Source organism: Hemitrygon akajei, chromosome 1 (genome assembly GCF_048418815.1).
Source record: "Hemitrygon akajei chromosome 1, sHemAka1.3, whole genome shotgun sequence".
In the NCBI taxonomy this organism is placed as follows: Eukaryota; Metazoa; Chordata; class Chondrichthyes; order Myliobatiformes; family Dasyatidae; genus Hemitrygon; species Hemitrygon akajei.
Genome location: NC_133124.1, coordinates 172,125,395 through 172,148,114, shown reverse-complemented (window position 1 = coordinate 172,148,114; position 22,720 = coordinate 172,125,395). Strand labels below are relative to the sequence as shown.

The following is a 22,720-nucleotide window of genomic DNA, read 5'->3' as shown; positions in this document are numbered from 1 at the left end:
ATGTTAGTACAGCTTCACATTCTGGGCATGTCCCACAGACCTACTAGGAGCACATTGTACTTCCACGGCTGTTCCTGGAGAATTTCTGACTATTGTACCACTCCTGGCATTTGACAGTGGTAAACTCAGTGAGCAATGCTATTGCACCTCAAGATAAGGTGATTTGGCTTTCTTGTTTAAGGCTGACAGGCCAATGTGTGGCTGGAATAAATGGGTCATTTTCAGACTGGAAGAAGGTAACTTCTGGAGTACCCAAGGATCGGTTGTTGGCCATAGTTGTTGACCAGAAGCAGGGAACAAGATGTGAGGTGCTTGTGATTCTGCATCAGGTGCTCAAAAGGCAGATGGAACTTTGACCTTTACTCTACAGGGAGGGGAGTTTAGCAATGGTGGTGTAGTTACCATTGTACAGGGTGTTGGTGAGGCCACATCTGGAATTTTGTGCGTGGGTTTGGTCTGTGAGCTAAAAGAGGCGTTAAGAATGACACTGGAAGCAGTCCTGAGGAGGTTCACCAGGGAAATTTCTGGGATGATCTCCCACCAGGGGTGAGACAGTTAGCCCCTGAATTTAAAGTACATTCACATACAATCATAAGGAAGTTTGATAGTTCAGCTGTTGGGTATCCTGATATGGTATCTCTCTTCATCAGTGAGAGAACTACAGACAGGAAGTGATTGCTCCAAAGTAAAGTGAGGCTCATCTTAAGTGGAGACGTGGAAAGTTTTGGAGTTTTATGTTTAACTGTACCATCTCTGAGACAGATTCTTTGGCCCAGCTGGTGGGAAGGCTGGGTCGTTGGATATATTTGGTCATAAATAAATACTTAGGGGAATGAGGAACTGAAGGGTAGGAAAATGGGCACAGGAGCTGAGATCAGCTAAGATTGTGTTGAATAGCCACCAGGCAATAAGAGTACAATTAGGACATTCAGCCTATTGAGTCTGTTCTGCCACTTGATCATGGCTGACATTGTCCCTCTCAACCCCATTGTCCTGCCTTCTCCCCATAACCTTTGACACCTTTACTAATCAAGAACTTGTTGAACTCTGCTTCATTCAACACACACACAATGCTGGAGGAACTCAGCAGGCCAGGCAGAATCTATGGAAATGGGTACAATTGACATTTCAGGCCCTTCATCAGGACTTGGCCTCCACAGCTATCTGTGGCAATGAATTTCACTAAGATGTAATGTTCGTTATTAAGAATTACAAACAGCTGTTTAAAGAAAACTTTCTTATTTTATTGAATCATGTAAAAAGGATATCATTAAATTAGTCACCTCTTTCAATATCATTGATTGGACGAATTAATATTAAAATGAATATTCTACCTAAGTATATGTATCTTTTTCAGGCTTTATCCGTTTTTATTCCTAAATCCTTTTTTGACTCTCTTGATTCTATTTTATCCTCTTATATATGGAAAAATAAACATCCTCGTTTAAATAAAGTTCAGATTCAAAAAACTAAAAAGTCTGGAGGTTTAGCCTTACCTAATTTTAGGTTTTATTACTGGACAGTTAATATACAATTTCTTACGTTTTGGCTATATTATATTAATCGTGTAGACTGTTCTGTATGGGTCACTTTAGCAGCTAATTGTTAATAATTTTTCTATTATTTCTCTTCTTAGATCCTCACTTCCTTTATCTGTAAGTGAACTAACGGATAATTTAATAGTTAAACATACTCTGAGGATCTGGATACAATTTAGAAAACACTTTGGTTTATTGAGATTTTCCCTTTCAAGTCCCATTTATTCTAATTTTTTTAAACCCTCCATGACTGATTTGGTTTTTAAAGAATGGGCCAGATTGGGTATTAAATGTTCTTGGGATCTGTTTGTTGGAGGAAACCTTTTTTCATTTGAGCCATTGTCGGCTAAATGTAGCTTACCCAAAACTCACTTTTTTTTAGATATTTACAAATCAGAGACTTCTCAAGATCTCAATTATGTACATTTCCTATAAGCTCAGAAAATAACTTACTAGATGTAATTTTTAGTTTGACGCCTTTTCATAATGGTTCAATATCTAATATTATGGCATGTTACTGGAGATGAGGAATGTTCCTTTAGACAAAATTAAGAATCACTGGGAACAAGATTTACAGACATCAATATCTGAGGAAACTTGGAATGAAATTTTTAAACTGGTTAATACTTCATCGCTATGTGCTCGTCATTCCCTCATATAATTGAAGGTGGTACATAGAGCTCATACGACTAAGGATAAGCTATCTCATTTTTTTCCGGATATACCTCCCTACTGTGACAGATGTAATAATGGAGAATCTTTATTAATTATTATGTTTTGGACTTGTCCAAATCTTGAAAAATATTGGAAGGAAGTTTTTCAAACTTCTTCATTACTTTTTAAAGTCAATTTTAAGCCTAACCTTCTGACGGCCCTATTTGGTATTATTGCAGGACAAGATATTAAGCTGAAGGCATCGGATTTACATATTTTGGCCTTGAGCTCTCTTATAGCTAGGAGGACGCTTTTGTATAAATGAAAAGATGTTTTCCTCCTACTCATGCTCAACGATTATGTGACATCACGTTTAGATTTTGAGAAGATTTGTTGTTCAATTTCTGAATCTCGTCAAGACTTTCAAACATTGTGGGAGCCTTTTCTGAATTATTTTCAAAACCTTTGATTCATTGTTTAAACTCAGATGTTAGTTATTACTCATTTTTATTATATGAGAATTATTTAACCTTCTTTTCTCCTTAATAAACAGCTTCAGTCTTGGTAGGGGTTAGATTCTTTTTTTGTAATAAATTAGTATATTTCAATATAAATGTTAATTAACTTACATGAAAATGGGGTAATGAGATTGTTATTATGAACAGATATAATGTAATTGGTAGTTTTTAAAATCTTTTTTGACCTTTTATATACACTTTCTTGTACTCTGTGTTCTTCTATGTAGAAACTAATTAAAATATTGGAAAAAGAAAAAGACGTAATGTTCTGGCTAAAGAAATTACTCTCTTCTCTGTTCTAATGGGATGTGCCTCTGCAATGAGGTTGTTCCCACTGGTCCGAGACTCCCCCACTATAGGAAACATCCTCCAGAAATGCACACCAGTTAAGATCACCCTGTCATTGTTCTAAACGCCAGCGAATACAGACCAAGAGCCAAAACATAATGGTTAACCCATTCAGTTCTGGAATCTTTTTTGTGAAACTCCTCTTGGCCCTCTCCAATGCCAGCACATCCATTCTTAGACAAGAGGTCTAAATGTACTCACAATACTCCAAGTGCAGTCAGGCAAATTACTTATAAAGCCTCAGCATTGTTTTTACATCCTAGTCCTCTCGAAATGAATGCCACCAATACATTCATCACTCCATGTACAAACAATCTATGTATATAAGGTAATCTTATGTATTTGCTTTTATTATGATTGTTACTGTTTTCATTCTGCTTATTGTGTTTTTATGCTGCATCAGATTGAGAGTAACAATCAATTCACTCTCTTTTATAATTGTGTACAGTACTGAACAATGACAATAAACAGACTTGAGTTTTCAGTCTTGAATCTTGAATCAACAATTCCTCTCGAAGTGAATCAGAATCAGAATCACGTTTAATATCACCGGCATATGTCGTGAAACTTGGTGACTTAGGGGCAGCAGAACAATGCAATACATGATAAATATAGAAAAAAGTCAATTAGAATAAGTAAATATATACGTATATTAAATAGTTAAATTTAAAATAGTGCAATAAGAAGTGAGGTAGTGTTCCTGGTTTCAATGTCCATTTAGAAATTGGATGGCAGGGGGAAGAAGCTGTTCTTGAATTGCTAAGTATGTGTATACACGCTTCCACACCTCCTTTCTCATGGTAGCAGTGAGAAGAGAGCATGTCCTGGGTGATGAGGGTCCTTAATAATAGGTGCTGACTTTCAGAGGCACCACTCCTTGAAGGTGTCTTGGACACTACAGAGGCTAGTACCCATGATGGAGATGACTAATTATACAACTAATTTTAATCCTGTGCAGTAGTTCTCTTCGTACCAGACAATGGTGCAGCCTATTAGAATGGTCTCCACTATACAACTGTACAAGTTTTTGAGTATTTTACGTGACAAACCAAATCTCCTCAAACTCAATGAAATATTGCCACTGTTGTGCCTTCTTTATAGCTGCATTGATATGTTGGGACCAATTTAGATCCTCGGAGATATTTACAGCCAGGAATTTGCTCACTCTCTCCATTTCTGATCCATCTATGAGGACTGGTTTGTGTTCCCTCATCTTACTCTTTCTGACATACACAATCATCTCTTCGGTCTTACTGATGATAAATGCAAGATTGTGATAGCAATACACTCCACTGGTTGGTATATCTCACTCTTGTATGCCCTCTTGTCTCTACCTGATACTCTGCCAACAGTGGTTGCATCATCAACAAGTTTATAGGTGGTATTTGAGCTATGCCTAGCCATACAGTGATGAGTATAAAGAGAGTAGAGCATTAGGTTAAACACACATCTCTGAGATACACCTGTGTTGATTGTCAGCACAGGAGGAGATGGTATTACCAATCTGCATAGGTTGTGATCTTCCTGTTAGGAAGTCGAGTATCCAATTGCAGAGGGAGGTACAGAGGCCTAGGTTCTGTAGCAAACAATGAATACTAACATTGTATTTGTTTTCCTTACTACCAAATCGAACTGCAAGTTAACTTTTAAATGAATCCTTGACTAGGTCACCCTTTGCACTTCCGACTTCTTAATTTTCTCACTATTTATAAAATAATATATACCTTTATTCCTTCTACCATAATGCATGATCATACATTTGCCTACACTATATTCTGCCACTTCTTTGCCTACTTTCTTAATCTTCCCAAGACCTTCTACTGATCTCTGTATCCTCAACACTACCTGCCATTCCATCTATCTTTGTATCATTGGCAAACTTGGACATGAACCATCAATTCTGTCATCCAGGTCACTGACATATAAAATTGCAGGAAAAAGTTTGTGACTCCTTTGCAGATAGAGAAAACTCCTTTGGTTTTCTGCATTAACTATTCATGAAATGTGATCTGATCTTCATCAAAGCCACATTGTCAAAAGCTTTCTTAAAATTCAAGTAAACTGCACGCATTGACTTTCCTTTGAATATCCTACCTGTTATTTCCTCAAAGCATTCCAATAAGCTTGTTAGGTAAGATTTTCCCTTATGGAAACCATGCTGACTTTGGCCTATTTTATCTTGTGCCTCCAAGTACCCAAAACCTGATCCTTAATAATGGACTCCAATATCTTACCAATTGCTGCAGTCAGGCTAACTGCTTTTGCCTCCATCCTTTCTTAAGGAGTAGAGAGACATTTGCAATTTTCCAGTCCTCTGGAACCATTCCAGCCATCAATAATAATGCTTCCTCAATCTCTTCAGTTTCCCCTTTCAGAACCCTGGGGTGCAGTCTATTTGGTCCAGGTGACTTACCTACCCTCAGACATTTAGTTTCAAGCACTTTCTACTTAATAATAGCATCTGCATTCATTTTGGCCTCATTTAAATTTCCAGTATATGGCTGGTGTCTTCCACAGTGAAGAGTGATGCAAATATCCATTAAGTTCACCCGCCATTTCTTTGTCCCCATTACAATCTCTTCAGCATCATTTTCCAGCAGTCTAATATTCACTCTTGCCTTTTGCTTACTCTTTACATTTCTGAATATTAATCTTTTAGTATCCTCTTTTCTATTATTGGCTATCTAAGCTTCATGTTTCATCTTTTCTGTCCATATGGCCTTTTTAATTGTGTTCTGTTTGTTATTAAAAGCTTCCCAATCCCACTATTTTTACGATGTTATGTGCCCTTTTGTTTTCATGCTGTTTTTGACTTCCCTCGTCAGACAGGATTGTCTCAGCCTCCCTTTCTTTGGGATATATATATCCTACACCTTTGGAATTGCTTCCCAAACTCCAATCATTACTGTTCTGTTGCTTTCCCTGCCAGTAATGGTGGAGTATGGTAGATGAGCGGAAGGGCTTTACTCTGATGGACTGGGCTGAATCCACTATCTTTTGCAGTATTTTCCTTTGGAATTTCCATGCCAGGTCTTGATGAAGCCTGTCAATATAATCTCCACTACACATCACAAGAAGTTTGCCCAAGTTTTAATTGTCATGCTGAATCTCTGCAGATACCTAAGCAGGTAGAGGCACTACTGAACTTTCTTTGCAATTGCACTTATGTGCTGGGTCCAGGACAGAACCTCTGAAATAGATTGCTCATTTAGGAGAGATAGTGGAGAAGGGAATGGTGAGGGGAGAGATGTGGGGATGTGAAGGGTGAGGGGAGAGGAGGTGAAGTGTCAGGGGACTTGATATTACTAGCTCTTTGACTGGAGTCATAATGAGGTTCAGGAAAAAAACAGTGGTGATTATGGCAGATATTGAATCAATGTTTCATCAGGTTAAGGTGCAGCAAAAGATGTAGATCTACTGAGGTTACTTTGGTGGCCTGAAGGTAACCTCATCCAAGATATGGTCAACTTTAAAATGCTGGTACAGCTCTTTGGTCCAACATAATCATCGAGTTGTGCCAAATTCTCTCTTACAATGTGTCAGAAGACAATTAAGAGCAGTTCAACCGTGAGACAGTGTAAGCTTTTGCATCACTTCTATATTGATGGCTGCCTGGTGTCAGTGTCCTCTGAGGAAAAAGTGCTGTCTCACTTGCATGACCTTGTACCCATTTGTGCTAAAGGTGATATTCGACTCACAAAGTGGATAAACTACAGACATTGTGCTATCTGTAATACCAGAAAAACAAAGAGTGGAAGACATGTAGGATTTATATTTGGATTGAGATATTCTTTCGGTGGAGAGAGTACTGGGTGTGCAATGGAGTGTTCAGTTTGATATTTTCAAGATTAAGATCACCATCCAAGATCGATCGTTTACCAAAATGGGGATCATCTCCACAGTAAGTTGTATCCTTGATCCTTTAGGAATCTTGACACCAGAGGTGTTATCTGCTAAGAAGATCCAGCAAAACTTATACAAGAACAGGTTTGGCTGGGATGACACTATACCACCATCAGTTGCTCATGAGCGGACAAGCTAGCTGGAAGAACACTGCCAATTGGAAGACTTCAATGTTTCTAGATGTTTGAAACCCTTCGATTTTGGTGAAGATATCATTGCTCATTTACACCAGTTTATAGACACAAGTGAAGATGTCTATGGAAGTTAACTTACTTGTTGCATAACATGTTCACAGATGCATTGTGTTTATTATGGGGATGTGTATGTTAGCTCTATTGATGTGGGTTCCATCCCTCCTGTGGAACTCATTGCTGCGATGATGGCATGCTGTATAGACACATTATTGAGGAATGAGTTGCAGATGCACTTTGGGACTCAGTTTTTTGTGCTTCTGTGCTGAAGTACATTAAGAATGAAACTTCTAGGTTCTGAATGTTTGTCACCAAGAGAGTTTCAGAAATTTTAGTTAATACTTCAAGCAACCCAGTAGACATGGCATCTAAAGGGTTGAAGGTGAAGGCTTTTCTGAGGAATAAGACTTGGATGTCAGGATTGAACTGTCTTCTTCAGCCTGAAAGAGAATGGCCCGTAAATCCTGATTCTTCTGCAGAACTTCTGCTAAATGATTCAGAAGTTAAGGGGATTGCTACAATGAATGTCATGCATGTTGAAGAGGAGTTAAACATGGTAACAGTTCTCATCTTGGACCTACTTGAGGAAGACAATGGCATTGATCCTTAGGTTTTCAAACCTATTCTCATTTCTTAGAACAGGAAGCAATTGAGTATTGTTTACTGTTCATCTGAATTGGATGAAGAACAAGGGTATCCTTTGAAGAGAGAGATGGAAAAGGCTAAAGATCAGATTTGCCAAGATTGTCTCTCAGTGAAGAAGCTCAGTAAGTCTGAGCTATACAGTAGATTATTAGTTTTTGCAAAAGAAAAGATTTCAAGATCAATTCTCAAGCTTGCCTAGGGAAGAAAGTGTGAAAAGGAACAGTCATATTTTCAAGCTTATTGTAGTGCTTGAAGAGGGTGTCTTGAGAGTAGGTGGAGGGTTTAGTAGGGCGATCATGCCTGAAGAGTCCAAACATCCTGTTATATGGGCAAAGGATCTTCATTGTTATATTAATAGCAAAAGGATAATGAGGGATAAAATTGGTCCCTTAGAGAATCAGAGCAGAAAGCTATGTGTCAAGCCAAAAGAAATAGGGGAGATTTTGAAGGATTTTTTTTCATCGGTATTCACTAAGAAGAAGGATATTGAATTGTGTAAGGTAAGGGAAACAATTAGGGTAGTTATGGACACTATGATGATTAAAGAAGAGGAAGTACTGGCGTTTTAAGGAATATAAAAGTGGATAAGTCTCCAGGTCCTGACAGGAATTCCCTGGGACCTTGAGGGACATTAGTGTAGGGGCTCTGACAGAAATATTTCAAATGTCATTAGTAATGGGGATGGTGCCGAAGGATTGGCATATTGCTCATGTGGTTCCATTGTTTAAAAAGGGTTCTAAGAGAAAACTTAGCAATTATCAGCCTGTAATTTTGACGTTAGTGGTGGGTAAATTAATGGAAAGTTTTCTTAGCGATGGTATATATAATTATCTGGATAGACAGGGTTTGATTAGGAACAGTCAACATGGATTTGTGCGTGGAAGGTCATGTCTGACAAATCTTATTGATTTTTTTGAAGAGGTTACTAGAAAAGTTGACAAGGGTAAAGTAGTGGATGTTGTCTATATGGACCAGTAAGGCCTTTGACAAGGCTCCACATAGAAGGTTAGTTAGGAAGGTTCAATCATTAGGTATTAATATTGAAGTAGTAAAATGGATTCAACAGTGGCTGGATGGGAGATGCCAGTGAGTAGTGGTGGATAACTGTTTGTTAGGTTGGAGGCCGGTGACTAGTGGTGTGCCTCAGGGATCTGTACTGGGGCCAATGTTGTTTGTCATATACATTAATGATCTGGATGATGGGGTGGTAAATTGGATTAGTAAGTATGCAGATGATACTAAGATAGGTGGCGTTGTGGATAATGAAGTAGGTTTTCAAAGTTTTCAGAGAGATTTAGGCCAGTTAGAAGAGTGGGCTGAAAGGTGGCAGGTGGAGTTTAATGCTGATAGGTGTGAGGTGCTACATTTTGGTAGGAATAATCCAAATAGGACATACGTGGTAAATGGTAGGGCATTGAGGAATGCAGTAGAACAGAGTGATCTAGGAATAATGGTGCATAGTTCCCTGAAGGTGGAATCTCATGTGGATAGGGTGGTGAAGAAAGCTTTTGGTATGCTGGCCTTTATAAATCAGAGCATTGAGTATAGGAGTTGGGATGTAATGTTAAAATTGTACAAGGCATTGGTGAGGCCAAATTTGGAGTATTGTGTACAGTTCTGGTCACCGAATTATAGGAGAGATATCAACAAAATAGAGAGAGTACAGAGAAGATTTACAAGAATGTTACCTGGGTTTCAGCACCCAAGTTACAGAGAAAGGTTGAACAAGTTAGGTCTTTATTCTTTGGAGTGTAGAAGGTTGAGGAGGGACTTGATAGAGGTATTTAAAATTATGAGGTGGATAGGCTTTTTCCATTGAGAGTAGGAGAGATTCAAACAAGAGGAAGGACATGATTTGAGAGTTAGGGGGCAAAAGATTAAGGGTAACACGAGGGGGAACTTCTTTACTCAGAGAGTGGTAGCTGTGTGGAACGAGCTTCCAGTAGAAATGGTAGAGGCAGGTTCAATATTGTCATTTTTAAAAAATTGGATAGGTATATGGACAGGAAAGGAATGGAGGGTTATGGGCTGAGTGCAGCTCGGTGGGGCTAGGTGAGAGTAAATGTTTGGCGCAGACTAGAAGGGCCAAGATGGCCTGTTTCCATGCTGTAATTGTTTATATGGTTATGGTTATATAACTCTGATCTCATTCTGAAGCAGGTACTTCCAGAAGTGGGACATGGTGGTCATAATCTCGTTAACCAGGTTGCACCAATGTATTGGATTCCCAGTGTTAGTATAGATGTAAGAAGAATCTTTTCTAATGTGATTTTTGTCGACAGCTGGACGCAGTTCCAGGATGTCAACAAGTGGTGGTTCTACCTCTGGACAGTCTCTCTAGATGAAGTTCCATTTACACGTGTAGGTGGATTATTTTGAACTGTTTGAGCCAAGAGTAGGAGTACAGTGAAGGAGTATGGGGTCATATTTACCTGTCTAGCTATATGAGCTGTTCACAATGAAATGGCACCTTCTTTTGACACAGATTTCTTTGTTAATGCACTTCAACACTTTATAGCAAGACAAGGACAACTTTGTGAACTGCACTCTGATTATGCAACCAACTTTGTTGGAGCTGTGTGTGATTTGAGAAGTGGCATCATTCACAGAATGACTAGGGCAGTCATTACGTGGGTCTTATCCCAGACTTTCAGAATATCATCTAGGGGCCTCATTACATTAAATTCGACATTGATGGGATATTTTGATAACTTTATCAAACTGAAATGTTTCATTTACTTAAAAGTTCCTAGTATGTTTTACAGCTTACAGTAGGCCATTGTTTTGATTCACTCTTAAATACAGTCACGGTTCTATTTTAACCGTGATTTTGAACTTTAATTTTTCCCATGCTTGGCCAGCTTGTAGGTAGGAGTTTTCTCATGCAGCCAACTGGTTTGCATGAATTTATTACCTTTTTATCCATGCTCCACGGCTTGTATGTTAATTTCTGACTCTCTACTGGCTTACATAGTTAATCAGCAGTCTTTTTTACAGGTGTTTTTAAAATAAGAATATAGCAGTTCTGAATCACAATTTCCATCTGATGACATAAAAGCCAGAACTAAGTTTTTTCTCCCCCAGACATTTTGGAGCATAAAGGAAGTTTGTAACCCTTTTGTTTAGGATCTGAATGCCCTCTTTGTCGATTGTTCCGAGCTCTAAATACTGCCGGCTATGCCAACTAGTGGATTTTGGTGCTTAAATCTGAAGTTCGTTTAGAAGTCAGGAATGAGGCATAAAACTTGTTGCTTCATGATTGATTTATTCGAAGTTAATAGAAGAGGAGAGGAACAGTGACAGAGGTCCACCACTTAACGAACAGAGAAAATCATAAAGCAGCTACTTCTATACCCAAAGATAAGAAAAAATCCACTCAAATCTAATGCTATTAATACAATTAGAAATAACAGTCAATACTGCAGTGGAAATTAACCAGTGACAGAACACTCACTTCATAAAGTACAGGTACAAAGAATCTTCCATAATTATACATTGTACAGCCACTAGAGGCACATTAAACTGTCAGGCATATAAAAACTACTTAAAATACAAGCAGATAGTTAATTGTTAAACTGCAAAGAACTTGACAATTAAGATTAAATGGTCAGATCCAACAGACGCTCCATAGCAGCCCACTCGAATCGCAGTGATAGTACACTCTGAAGCTCACAGATTTCTGGGTAAGAACAGAGCCATTGAAAGTGTTTACAAGTATTACCTCCCCTCTACCAAATGCCACAAATTCTGTCAATATTTTTTATGAGAACTCTGTAGCCAGTTTAATGCAGCAAGCTTCCTCAAGCAACAGCCTCAATGTCAACAATTAATTTTGTTTTCCGTCAGCCTCCAAATGTTGATACTCCTATCATCCTTTGCTACGCACCCTACTCATCATATGATCTTATCCAGAGCTCCAAACTCTGCCTGATCCCCACTCTGCTTTCAGAATTTAGAGGTCAGCTGTAACAACCAAGCTGTGTGACACACTGCCCTTTGGAAGCAGTAAAAATGGCACCTAACATTGAAATAAGCAAGGAGTATGTAGGTTACCTACCAATGTTGTTTGTCCTTGGCCCAAAGATTTAAAGGACAAAGAACATGTCAGACATAATTGCAGGCAACACATCTTCTTCTTCAGTCTGCAGAAAGTCGTGCAGGAAATTCAAGGGAAACCTCTTCACCCATAAAGTCAAAGAATCTTTTTTTTCTCTTGTCAGAGTACGTATATGTCACCACATACAACCCTGAGACTCATTTTCCCTGTGTGACAGGTCCATTGAAATAGTTACACCCAGGAATTTAAATTTGCTAACAGAGTGGTACTGTTTGGAACCCATCACCACAGGGAGAGTGAGAGGTAAACAGCAGGAATGGATTGAAAAGAACTGTTGTGGAACAAAGATACTGGCAGGGACCAGCTGGCAGAGTTGACGCCCTACTGTACACTGGGTGTCATAAATTCATTAAGTACCTGAGACAGAGTTTAGAAGTGATTTATTCGTCACAGATCTAGAATATTAAACTCCAAATCACATTACTGATGAACATGCCAGTGGCCAGGGTGTGGAATTGGGTGCGATAAGCAGCAGCAATAATTGCAGAGTTAAACAGCAAAAGTCACCTCTAAACTTGTCTCTGAATTCAAGTTTGGGATAAATATCCAACATGCAGCTTACTTAAACTTTTCCTCACTGTAAGTTCAGCAGTGTGTCACAAGGTTAGATGACTGACTGAATTTCTTCCCACATTTAGAGCAAGTGAACACAGTGCCCAGTGTGAACTCACTGACGTACCTTCAGTTGAAATGACTGAGTAAATCCCAAACCACAGTCTGAGCAGGTGAGTGGCTTCTCCCAGTGGGAATTGACTGGTGTAGCATCAGTCGGGATGACAAAGTGAATTCCTTCCCACAACAGCTACTTCCCACTCTGAACTTACTATGTGCCAATAAGGGAAGTGACCGAGTGAATCCCTTCACACACACACAGAGCAGATGACCAGCCTCTCCCCAGTGTGAACTTTCTGATGTACCAGTAAGTCACATAAACGAGTAAATAATTTCGCTAGTCTGAGCAGGTGAACTGCCTCACCCTCGTGTGAACTAACTGGTGCCTCTGTAAGTTGGATGAGTGAGTGGATCCCTTCTGAGTCTGAGCAGCTAAATGAAATCTTCCAGTAGGTAAATTGGTTGAATTAATCCCTTCCCACATTCGGAGCAGGTGAATGGCCGCACCCCATCATGAAATGTCTGAGTGCCAGTAGGTCAGATGACTAAGTGAATCTCTTCCCAAAGTCTGAGCAGGTAAATGGATTCTCCCCGCTGTGAACTCGCTGGTGTAGCTTCAGATGAGCTGACTGAGTGAATCCCTTCCCACAGTCTAAACAGATGAATGGCCGCTCCCCAGTGTGAACTCTCTGGTGTACCAGTAGGTCAGATGACTGAATGAATCCCTTCCCACAATCTAAGCAGGTGAATGGCCTCTCGCCAGTGTGAACTCTTTGATGTACCTTCAGGTTAGATGGCTGAGTGAACCCCTTCCCACAGTCTGAGCAGGTGAATGGCCTCTCCCCAGTGTGGACTCGCTGGTGTGCCTGTAGGCTGGATAACCGAGTGAATCCCTTCCCACACACAGAACAGGTGAACGGTCTCTCTCCAGTGTGAACTCGCTGGTGTACCTTCAGGTGAGATGACTGAGTGAATCCCTTCCCACAGTCTGAGCAGGTGAATGGCCTCTCCCCAGTGTGAACAGATTGGTGTGTTTGTAGGCCGGACGCTCGGGTGAATCCCTTCCCACACACAGAACAGGTGAACGGCCTCTCCCCAGTGTGAACTCGCTGGTGTCTCTGTAGGTTGGATAAGTCTGTGAACCCCTTCCCACAGTCTGAACAACTGAAAGGTCTCTCTCCAGTGTGAATGCGCTGATGTACCTTCAATTGAAATGACCAGGGAAATCCCTTCCCACATTCCGAGCAGGTGAATGGCATCTCCCCAGTGTGAATTCGTTGGTGCGCCAGTAGGTCATATGTCTGAGTGAATCCCTTCCCACAGTCTGAGCAGATGAACGGCCTCTCCCCAGAGTGAACTCGCAGGTGTCTCTGTAGGTTGGATGAGTGAGTGAATCGCTTCCCACATTCTGAGCAGGTGAATGGCCTCTCCCCAGTGTGAACTCGCTGGTGAGCTAGTAGGTCATATGTCTGAGTGAACCCCTTCCCACAGTCTGAGCAGGTGAACGGCCTCTCCCCAGTGTGAACTCGCTGGTGAGCTAGTAGGTCGTAGGACCGAGTGAATCCTTTCCCACAATCTGAGCAGGTGAATGGCCTCTCCCCAGTGTGAACTCGCTGATGTACCTTCAGTTGAAATGACCGAGGAAATCCCTTGCCACAGTCTGAGCAGGTGAACGGCATCTCCCCGATGTGAACTGACTGATGTGCCAGTAGGTAAAATGACTGAGTGAACCCCTTCCCACAGTCTGAGCAGATAAACGGCCTCTCCCCAGTGTGAACTCGGAGGTGTCTCTGTAGGTTGGATGAGTGAGTGAATCCTTTCCCACATTGTGAGCAGGTGAATGGCCTCTCCCCAGTGTGAACTCGTTGGTGTGCCAGTAGGTCATATGTCTGAGTGAATCCCTTCCCACAGTCTGAGCATGCGAATGGTCTCTCCCCAGTGTGAACTAACTGGTGTGTATTTAGGTCACATGACCGAGTGAATCCCTTCCCACAGTCCGAGCAAATGAATGGCTTCTCCCCAGTGTGAATTCGCTGATGTACCTTCAGTTCAGATGACCGAGTGAATCGCTTCCCACAGTCCGAGCAGATGAACGGCTTCTCCCCGGTGTGAATTCGCTGATGTACCTTCAGTTCAGACGACCGAGTGAACCCCTTCCCACATTCTGAGCAGATGAATGGCTTCTCCCCAGTGTGATCTCGCTGATGTACTTTCAGATGGGATGACTGAATGAATCCCTTTCCACAGACTGAGCAGATGAACGGCCTCTCCCCGGTGTGAACTCGCTGATGTACCTTCAGATGAGATGACTGCACAAATCCCTTTCCACATTCAGAGCAGATGAACGGTCTCTCCCCAGTGTGAACTCGCTGGTGCCTCTGCTTGTTGGATGGCAGAGTGAATCCCATCCCAGTCTGAGCAGCTGAATGGTCTCTCCCTAGTGTGATTTCACTGGTGTCTGTCCACTGGATGAATGAGTGAATCCCTTCCAACACAGAACAGGTGAAAAACACCTCTCCTCAGTGCGAACCTGAAGATGTGAGTGCCGGTCGGATGAGGGAGTGAATCCCTTCCCACAGCTCTCTAGCAGTTCTCCGGCAATTCATCAAGTGAGATGTCAGATGGACTGATCCCTCGCACTGTCAATGCAGTGGAAGAACTGATCTCCAGTGAACAAATGCTGGTGGGTTGTCAGCACCCCGGTTCCTGTGGATTTCACTGAGTTACAACAGAAAACTTCATTTCAGGCACAAAGCAGTTTTCCCACTGGGATGAGATATTTCTTCAGTTCCTAGGATCAATAACAAATATATCAGTGTTACAAAGGAAATGTTTGGCCACTCCTTAAATACCAGCACAGAGACAACTAAACTGTCATGTAGTTGTGTTTGAGATTTTGCACACAAATTCTTTGACATTTCATACCAATAAAAATATGTCAAAAGACGTCAATGGGTGAAGGACAACATTTCAGATGAGATAATTTTAGTCTATCTGCTGAGCTCTGACATCACACTGTTCCAGCAAGGTTCAACACAAGCTGCAGCTTCGGACTGGGCCTGCCTTCAATCTGTGACGTGACTTGGCTCAGTTTGACTCTCTCCATTAGTATTACTCCTTGTTCACTCCAAGGTGCGCAGCCACACAGTAACTGAAATAACCCCAAGCAGACAGTCTTCGCTGCCGCGCAGTGGGATCTTCTTCTCTGTGGTGTTAAACTGCCCCAGATTTCAAGCTGCATAAAGATTTCTTGACCTGCGCAGCTGTTAAAAGATTACAGGGAACACTGAAATTATTTCAAGTTCTGGTCGTGTCCCACTGTTCTACAAAGAGCTCTGGCCACCCCACCCCCTCGCCAAGCCCAGGTGATTGACGGTGCTGAACTCATCAATAGCAAAGCCAATAAATATGAAGGGGAGGGCAGTATTTCTCATGCGAGTGTGGCACTTCGGTGATGTGAAATTTACAGGTCACTTGTTACCCAGGATAAAGGTGTTTGATATCATTACTCAACCAGAATAAAGGCTGCACAAGTAGATCAAGTGGCTTATGGAATGCTTCCTTTTACTAGTCGAGGCATTATTCCAAAGTCAAGGGGTTATGTTGCAACTTTATAAAACTCGGGTTAGGCTAAATCTGGAGTATTATACCGTTCTGGTTGCCCCACTGTAGGAAGGATGTTGATGCTTTGGAGAAGGTGCAGAAGTGACTTGCCAGTATGTCGCCTGGTTTAGAGGGCACGTACTATCACAAAAATCTAGATATACCTGGGTTGCTTTCTCTGAAGCACCGGCGTCTGCTGAGAGATCTGATGGAGATTTATAAGATTAATGGAGATATGAGTAGCGTAGACAAGGAGTATCTGTTTCCCAGGGTTGAAATGATTAAGGTGAGAGGGGGTCGGTAGAAGGGGGATGTGAAGGGTTAAGTTTTTTACTCGGGAAGTGGTGGATGCCTGGAATGGTAGTAGAGGCAAGTACATTAGAGGTTTTTAAGAGGCGTCTGGATAGGCACATGGATGTAAGGAAGATGGACGGTTATGGACGGGGGGTGTAGGCAGGAGGGATCAGTATTTACGTGTTTTTGATTTGGTTTTTACTTGTTCCGAATGGCCTGTTCTTGTGCTGAACTGTTTTATGTTCTACGTTCTAATAGAACAAAACATGTTCTCGCGGGCAGAAAGGTCCAGAATTAAGAAGCGGTAGAACAAAGGTGATTTTCTCAAGATCTAAAGCTGGTGGAAGGATTTTTATTTTTTTTTCCGAGTTGCAGACGCTTGAATTGAGATAGTTGGAGCTCGATCCACTCCCATCCCCCGCCATCGCTCATCAGCACAAAACCCCAAAGGGCCCGGATACGCGGGGCTGAGAGAGGGAGAGGATCGGCACTATCCCAGGGTGCGGGGCACGGCGTGTCCAGACTCAGAACAATTGTCCCTGAGTCGGGGGTGCAGATGAAACCCTCACCCAGAGCCCCGCTCCTACCTTCCGCCGAAACCCTGAAACCTTTTGTCCGCTGAGCGCATGCGCGATTTCCCGGAACTGTCTGCCACCCTGACGCCTGCGCATTTGTATCGGTGGGTCACTGACGCTAAATTCTGGATCGCCGCTATTGCTGGGTAAGCAGGATTCCATTAAAGGTGTCTGCAAGCACATTTCCACGCCATGTACCCCCCAAAACAGTAAATATTTTTATGTTGAACACTGAGCAGCTATTTTAATACAGTAAACTCCCAAAAACAATATATTCAATATCAACCTCCTCCCATAGATGCTGTCTGGCCTGCTGAGTTCTGCCAGCATTTTGTGCTTTTATTTATTTCCAGCATCTGCAGATTCACTCGTGTTGCCTTTGATATTCAATATCAACAGGCATTGTTTGTGTCAAATGTCAAAGTCCAAGTCACGTACAAATGTAGAAACAAAAATCAAGAGATTTTGCAGATGCTGGAAATATAGAACAAAACAGACAATGTGTTTGTAGAAGCCATGTAGTCTGCAATTAGGCGTCTATTATGACTGCTAGTCATAGTAGTGCGGGTGTGGTTAATGCAAGGGAATAAGTTACGTATTCTTGCTTATTTCGTAGCAGTTTGTAGCTTAGGGCCAGCGGAGGTCATATATCTTTGCTTAACATTTAATATTGATTCAAGGTTGTATATTTGCTAATCTCTAATAAAAGATCGAATAAAGGATTCAGCTCTTTGGGACAATCATTTTGTAGCGGCAAAATTCTTGCTTATTTCCTAGAAGTTTGTAGCTTAGGGCCGGCGGAGGTCATATATCTTCGCTTAACACTTATAGTTGTATGTTTGCTCATCGCTAATAAAGGATAGAAATAAGGAAATGGACACTTTGGAGCAATCATGCATGGGAGCTGTGGATGTGTCACACTAATATAACAGCTCCATCTCGGGGTCACAGGCTGGCTGCAATTGCTTTGTTTTGATTTTGCCGCTACCAAATGATAGTCCCAAGAGCTGAATCCTTTACTCGATCCAGCAGAAATGTGAACTCCGTTGGCCACAAGCCACAAACGCCACAAATTAAGCAAGATACGTAACAATTCCCTTCGATTTTACCACACACCCCCACTTATGTGTGACTAGTTACTATTATTTACACAATAAACGCTCAACACTGCGTATATAGGTCCTACGTCCCAGCCCCCTAATTATTATACCATAATAGTAATTAACAGACACTATTAAAGACACGAAAATGGATGTAAGCTAAATCATGGTTTCTATCAATGTTACCCGCTGGTTACGTCAATCAACCTACACGTACAAAGAGAAGCCGAACATACAGCATAGTCACTGGAATCGAGCAGCATAGGCTAACGACTAAAGCACTGTCTATCTACACATTTGAAACTCGAAGGGCAGGTGTATAAAGAACTCAAAGGAACGCCTATGGGATCACCGATATCCGCCATCATTGCCGAAGCCGTTCTGCAAAGGCCAGAAAAAAACTGCGCTTCCACTCCTCAAACCCAAACTCTGGGTACGATACGTGGATACTTTGTCATACTCAACCGAAATTACATGGAGGATATATTTAACCAAATCAACAATATATCGGTGGCATCAAGTTTACAAAGGAAGGAGAAAGTAAAAACCGGGGAACCGAGTTGCGGAGGGGAAAATGATGAACCATGATTGAATGGTGGAGCAGACTCGATGGGCCAAATGGCCTAATTCTGCTCCTTTGTTTTATAATCTTATGGACTCGCATTCCTAGATGTACTTGTCACGAGAAGGACAGACAGTACATCCGTCTCCTAGAAGGGTACACACACGGACCAAGTACTGAACTACCATAGCAACCACCCAGCCTGTCACAAGAAAAGCTTATTTAAGAGAGCACAGACATACTGCACACCGCCGAACCTCGGGCCAGGGAACAGAAGCACTGATTCAACGGTTAAAAACGGAGTTTCATCAGGAGATGGTTACTGAGGAGAGAAAGTCGCGCGGACTTCACTCAACGTGCGACCTTGCCCTACATCAAGAATATCTCAGAAATGACAGATCGGCTGCTGGAGCCTGGCGGCATCACAATCGCTCACAAGCCAACAGCGACTTTAAGGAATATTGTCTCAGGTAGCAGTACCTGAACCGAGGTCGCAGTAAAGACAAATTCAATGTGGGGTTCACGGTCACCCGTGGAGACTGCAACATGGTCTACGTCGGCCAGACAGGACGTGTTTACAGGAACACAAACTGGCTGTATGGATACATGGCCCACCGGCACTGATCTCGTGTGCGAAGACTGGGACACTGCATAGGTTCCTGCGCAGGAAAACATGAAGCAGGCACAATAATTTTTTAGAAGCGTGGTTTTTGTCTGATAACTCAGTTTAAAAAAAAGCATATCGAAATACAAAGCAACACACAAAATACCGGAGGAAGTCAGCAGGACAGGCAGCATCTGTGGAACTCCTGCTGAAAGGTCTCGGCCACTGTATACTCTTTTCCATAGATGCTGCCTGACCTTCTCAGTTCCTCCAGGTGTGTGTGTGGGGGGGGGGGGGGGGGGGGGGGCTTTGCATTTCCAGCATCTGCAGATATTCATGTGTTTGTGAAATCGAAATTGACTCCATCTACGAACCTACCAAGAGCCAAAGAAACGCGAGCCAATAACGTTCAAAGATCTACTGAAGAGGTAGCCAATCAGGACCGGCAAGCGAATGGGGTGGGGGGAGGGTACTATCTAAACGCGAACACCCCCTCACAGAGAGGAACGATCAGCAACTGAGCATGCCTCCGCGACTGGTGACGACACGTCTGCAAGTTAATTGCCATGCTCAGCGAACATCGCAACATCAAATTACAACTACATGCTACTAAGATACAGATGTCGTGAAATATCGATGTCCACTCAAATAACCTCTTTTGGCAAGCATTTTATCCCGGACAGAGGCCGCCTCCTGCCAAGCCGCGTTGTCCTTGACCCATTCAAGAAGAAAATCTGTCTTGGCTCGCTGTTGCCCAAGGTCATCCGAGCGCAAAACTGAAGTTCCATGAGCTGTTAGATCTGCCATCACTGTCCCCATGAAAATCGAACAGTGCGTTCTTTTGATTGCACATGGTTCATCAGTATGACAGCGAGTCACTTGCAAAGGCTCAGACGCCTTTGTGTATTGTGTGCAGTTTTGGTCTCCAAATTTGAGGAAGGACATTCTTGCTATTGAGGGAGTGCAGCGTAGGTTCAGAAGGTTAATTCCCGGAATGGCGGGACTGTCATATGTTGAAAGATTGGAGCGACTGGGCTTGTATACACTGGAATTTAGAAGGATGAGAGGAGATCTGATTGAAACATATAAGATTATTAAGGGATTGGACACACTGGAGGCAGGAAGCATGTTCCCGCTGATGGGTGAGTCCAGAACTAGAGGCCACAGTTTAAGAATAAGGGGTAGGCCATTTAGAACAGAGATGCGGAAAAACTTTTTCACCCAGAGAGTGGTGGATATGTGGAATGCTCTGCCCCAGAAGGCAGTGGAGGCCAAGTCTCTGGATGCATTCAAGAGAGAGTTAGATAGAGCTCTTACAGATAGCGGGGTCAAGGGATATGGGGAGAGGGCAGGAATGGGGTACTGATTGTGTATGATCAGCCATGATCACAGTGAATGGCGGTGCTGGCTAGAAGGGCCGAATGGCCTACTCCTGCACCTACTGTCTATTGTCTATTGTCTATTGCCTGAAGCACATTCATCCCTATCAGCAACCCAATTTCTGAATCAACTTCCGGCCAATGAATATGCTTCAGGTGAGACCATTCCTGAAGATCTCACTGACGACGAGGCATCTTCCTTCTGTGGACAGGCATGCTTCCCTGTGTATAGACATCAGGCAGTTCACACAGTTTTCACCATCAAAGCCAGCCACTTCCCACCCTGAAACGCCATAGCTACTCAACGTCCTCTTGACCTATGTTGCTAAGAGAATGTGTTTTCTTTTCCTATCAGATAGATAGATAGATAGATAGATACTTTATTCATCCCCATGGGGAAATTCAACTTTTTTTTCCAATGTCCCATACACTTGTTGTAGCAAAACTAATTACATACAATACTTAACTCAGTAAAAAAAATGATATGCATCTAAATCACTATCTCAAAAAGCATTAATAATAGCTTTTAAAAAGTTCTTAAGTCCTGGCGGTTGAATTGTAAAGCCTAATGGCATTGGGGAGTATTGACCTCTTCATCCTGTCTGAGGAGCATTGCATCGATAGTAACCTGTCGCTGAAACTGCTTCTCTGTCTCTGGATGGTGCTATGTAGAGGATGTTCAGAGTTTTCCATAATTGACCGTAGCCTACTCAGCGCCCTTCGCTCAGCTACCGATGTTAAACTCTCCAGACAGAGCCCGCCTTCCTTACCAGCTTATTAAGACGTGAGGCGTCCCTCTTCTTAATGCTTCCTCCCCAACACGCCACCACAAAGAAGAGGGCTCTCTCCACAACTGACCTATAGAACATCTTCAGCATCTCACTACAGACATTGAATGACGCCAACCTTCTAAGGAAGTACAGTCGACTCTGTGCCTTCCTGCACAAGGCATCTGTGTTTGCAGTCCAGTCTAGCTTCTCGTCTAACTGTACTCCCAGATACTTGTAGGTCTTAACCTGCTCCACACATTCTCCATTAATGATCACTGGCTCCATATGAGGCCTAGATCTCCTAAAGTCCACCACCATCTCCTTGGTCTTGGTGATATTGAGACGCAGATATAGATGGGTGGATTAAAAAGTTTAATTTAAAAGATTAGCGGATTATAGACAGTGGAAGAGATTGACAGAACACAGCAGGATGTAAATCATGTCCAGATATGGGCAGACAGAATTTAATGTAGGAAAGCATGATATTTTGTGCTTTGGTTGGTCAAATAAAAGAAGAAAGTATACAGTGAACAGTAAGTAGATCACTTAATAGCAATGTGGCACAGAGAAATCTTGGTGTCCAGTTCCACAGGTTCAAAGATTCAAAGTATATTTATTATCAAAGAATGCATAAATTATACACCTTGAGATTTGTCTGCTTGCAGGCAATGACAAAGCAAGAAACCTGAATAACCCAACTTAAAACAGAAAGAACCAAAAACCACTGCGCAGAGAAACAGAGAAAAAACTCAAATCATACAAACAATAGAAGCCAGCCAACAAACCGAGTGTTTCAAACCGGACTGAGTCCCCAGATCTGCTCGCGGAGCAGCTGGAGTAGATCCAAGACTCGGTCCCCATTCATCACACCAGTGGGCAAAAATGCACAGCAGCCGGATCAGTTCACAGCCTTGATGCTGTGGAGAAAGAAATAAACATTCACAGGAGAGTGAGCAAAATCCACCCCCCCCCCCCACCCCATTCCTGACACTCAGGCCTCCAGTCTATCGGGACTCATGTTTAAACTGTCCAAGCAGCAGGTAGTGCCTCACTCTAGCACCCAGACCCTGATGCCGCGATATGCATCGGTCACCCAGCCCCATACCATCTTCGATATTACCAAATCAGCTCGGTGCTTGGAGCGATCCAATTTTACACCCGGGTTAGGTGGACAGGCATCAAAACTTTTCAGCATCCTCCTCTCCCAAATGCTCACTCCATCTCCGGTGGTGATACCACCAACTTCATCTGCGACCCGGTCTCGAACACACTGTCCCAGCGCAGCTCACCCATTAACCAGCCCCACC

The 22,720-nt window shown here is 42.4% G+C and overlaps 1 protein-coding gene across 2 annotated transcripts; it reads right to left on the bottom strand.

The window, feature by feature from the left end:
• Positions 1 to 11,053: 11,053 nt before the first annotated feature.
• LOC140732359 (uncharacterized) lies at positions 11,054 to 19,159 on the bottom strand. 2 transcript variants are annotated; one of them, XM_073054895.1, is made up of 2 exons: positions 19,141 to 19,159; positions 11,054 to 15,317 (listed from the first exon to the last, which is right to left on the bottom strand). In XM_073054895.1, exon 2 carries the CDS (start codon positions 14,932 to 14,934, stop codon positions 13,072 to 13,074), a length of 1,863 nt encoding a protein of 620 aa, XP_072910996.1. In that variant the 5' UTR covers positions 14,935 to 15,317; positions 19,141 to 19,159; the 3' UTR covers positions 11,054 to 13,071. The 2 variants fall into 2 exon arrangements, with proteins under 2 accessions (XP_072910996.1, XP_072910987.1); XM_073054886.1 differs by lacking the exon at positions 19,141 to 19,159 and adding an exon at positions 17,011 to 17,063.
• Positions 19,160 to 22,720: the final 3,561 nt, after the last annotated feature.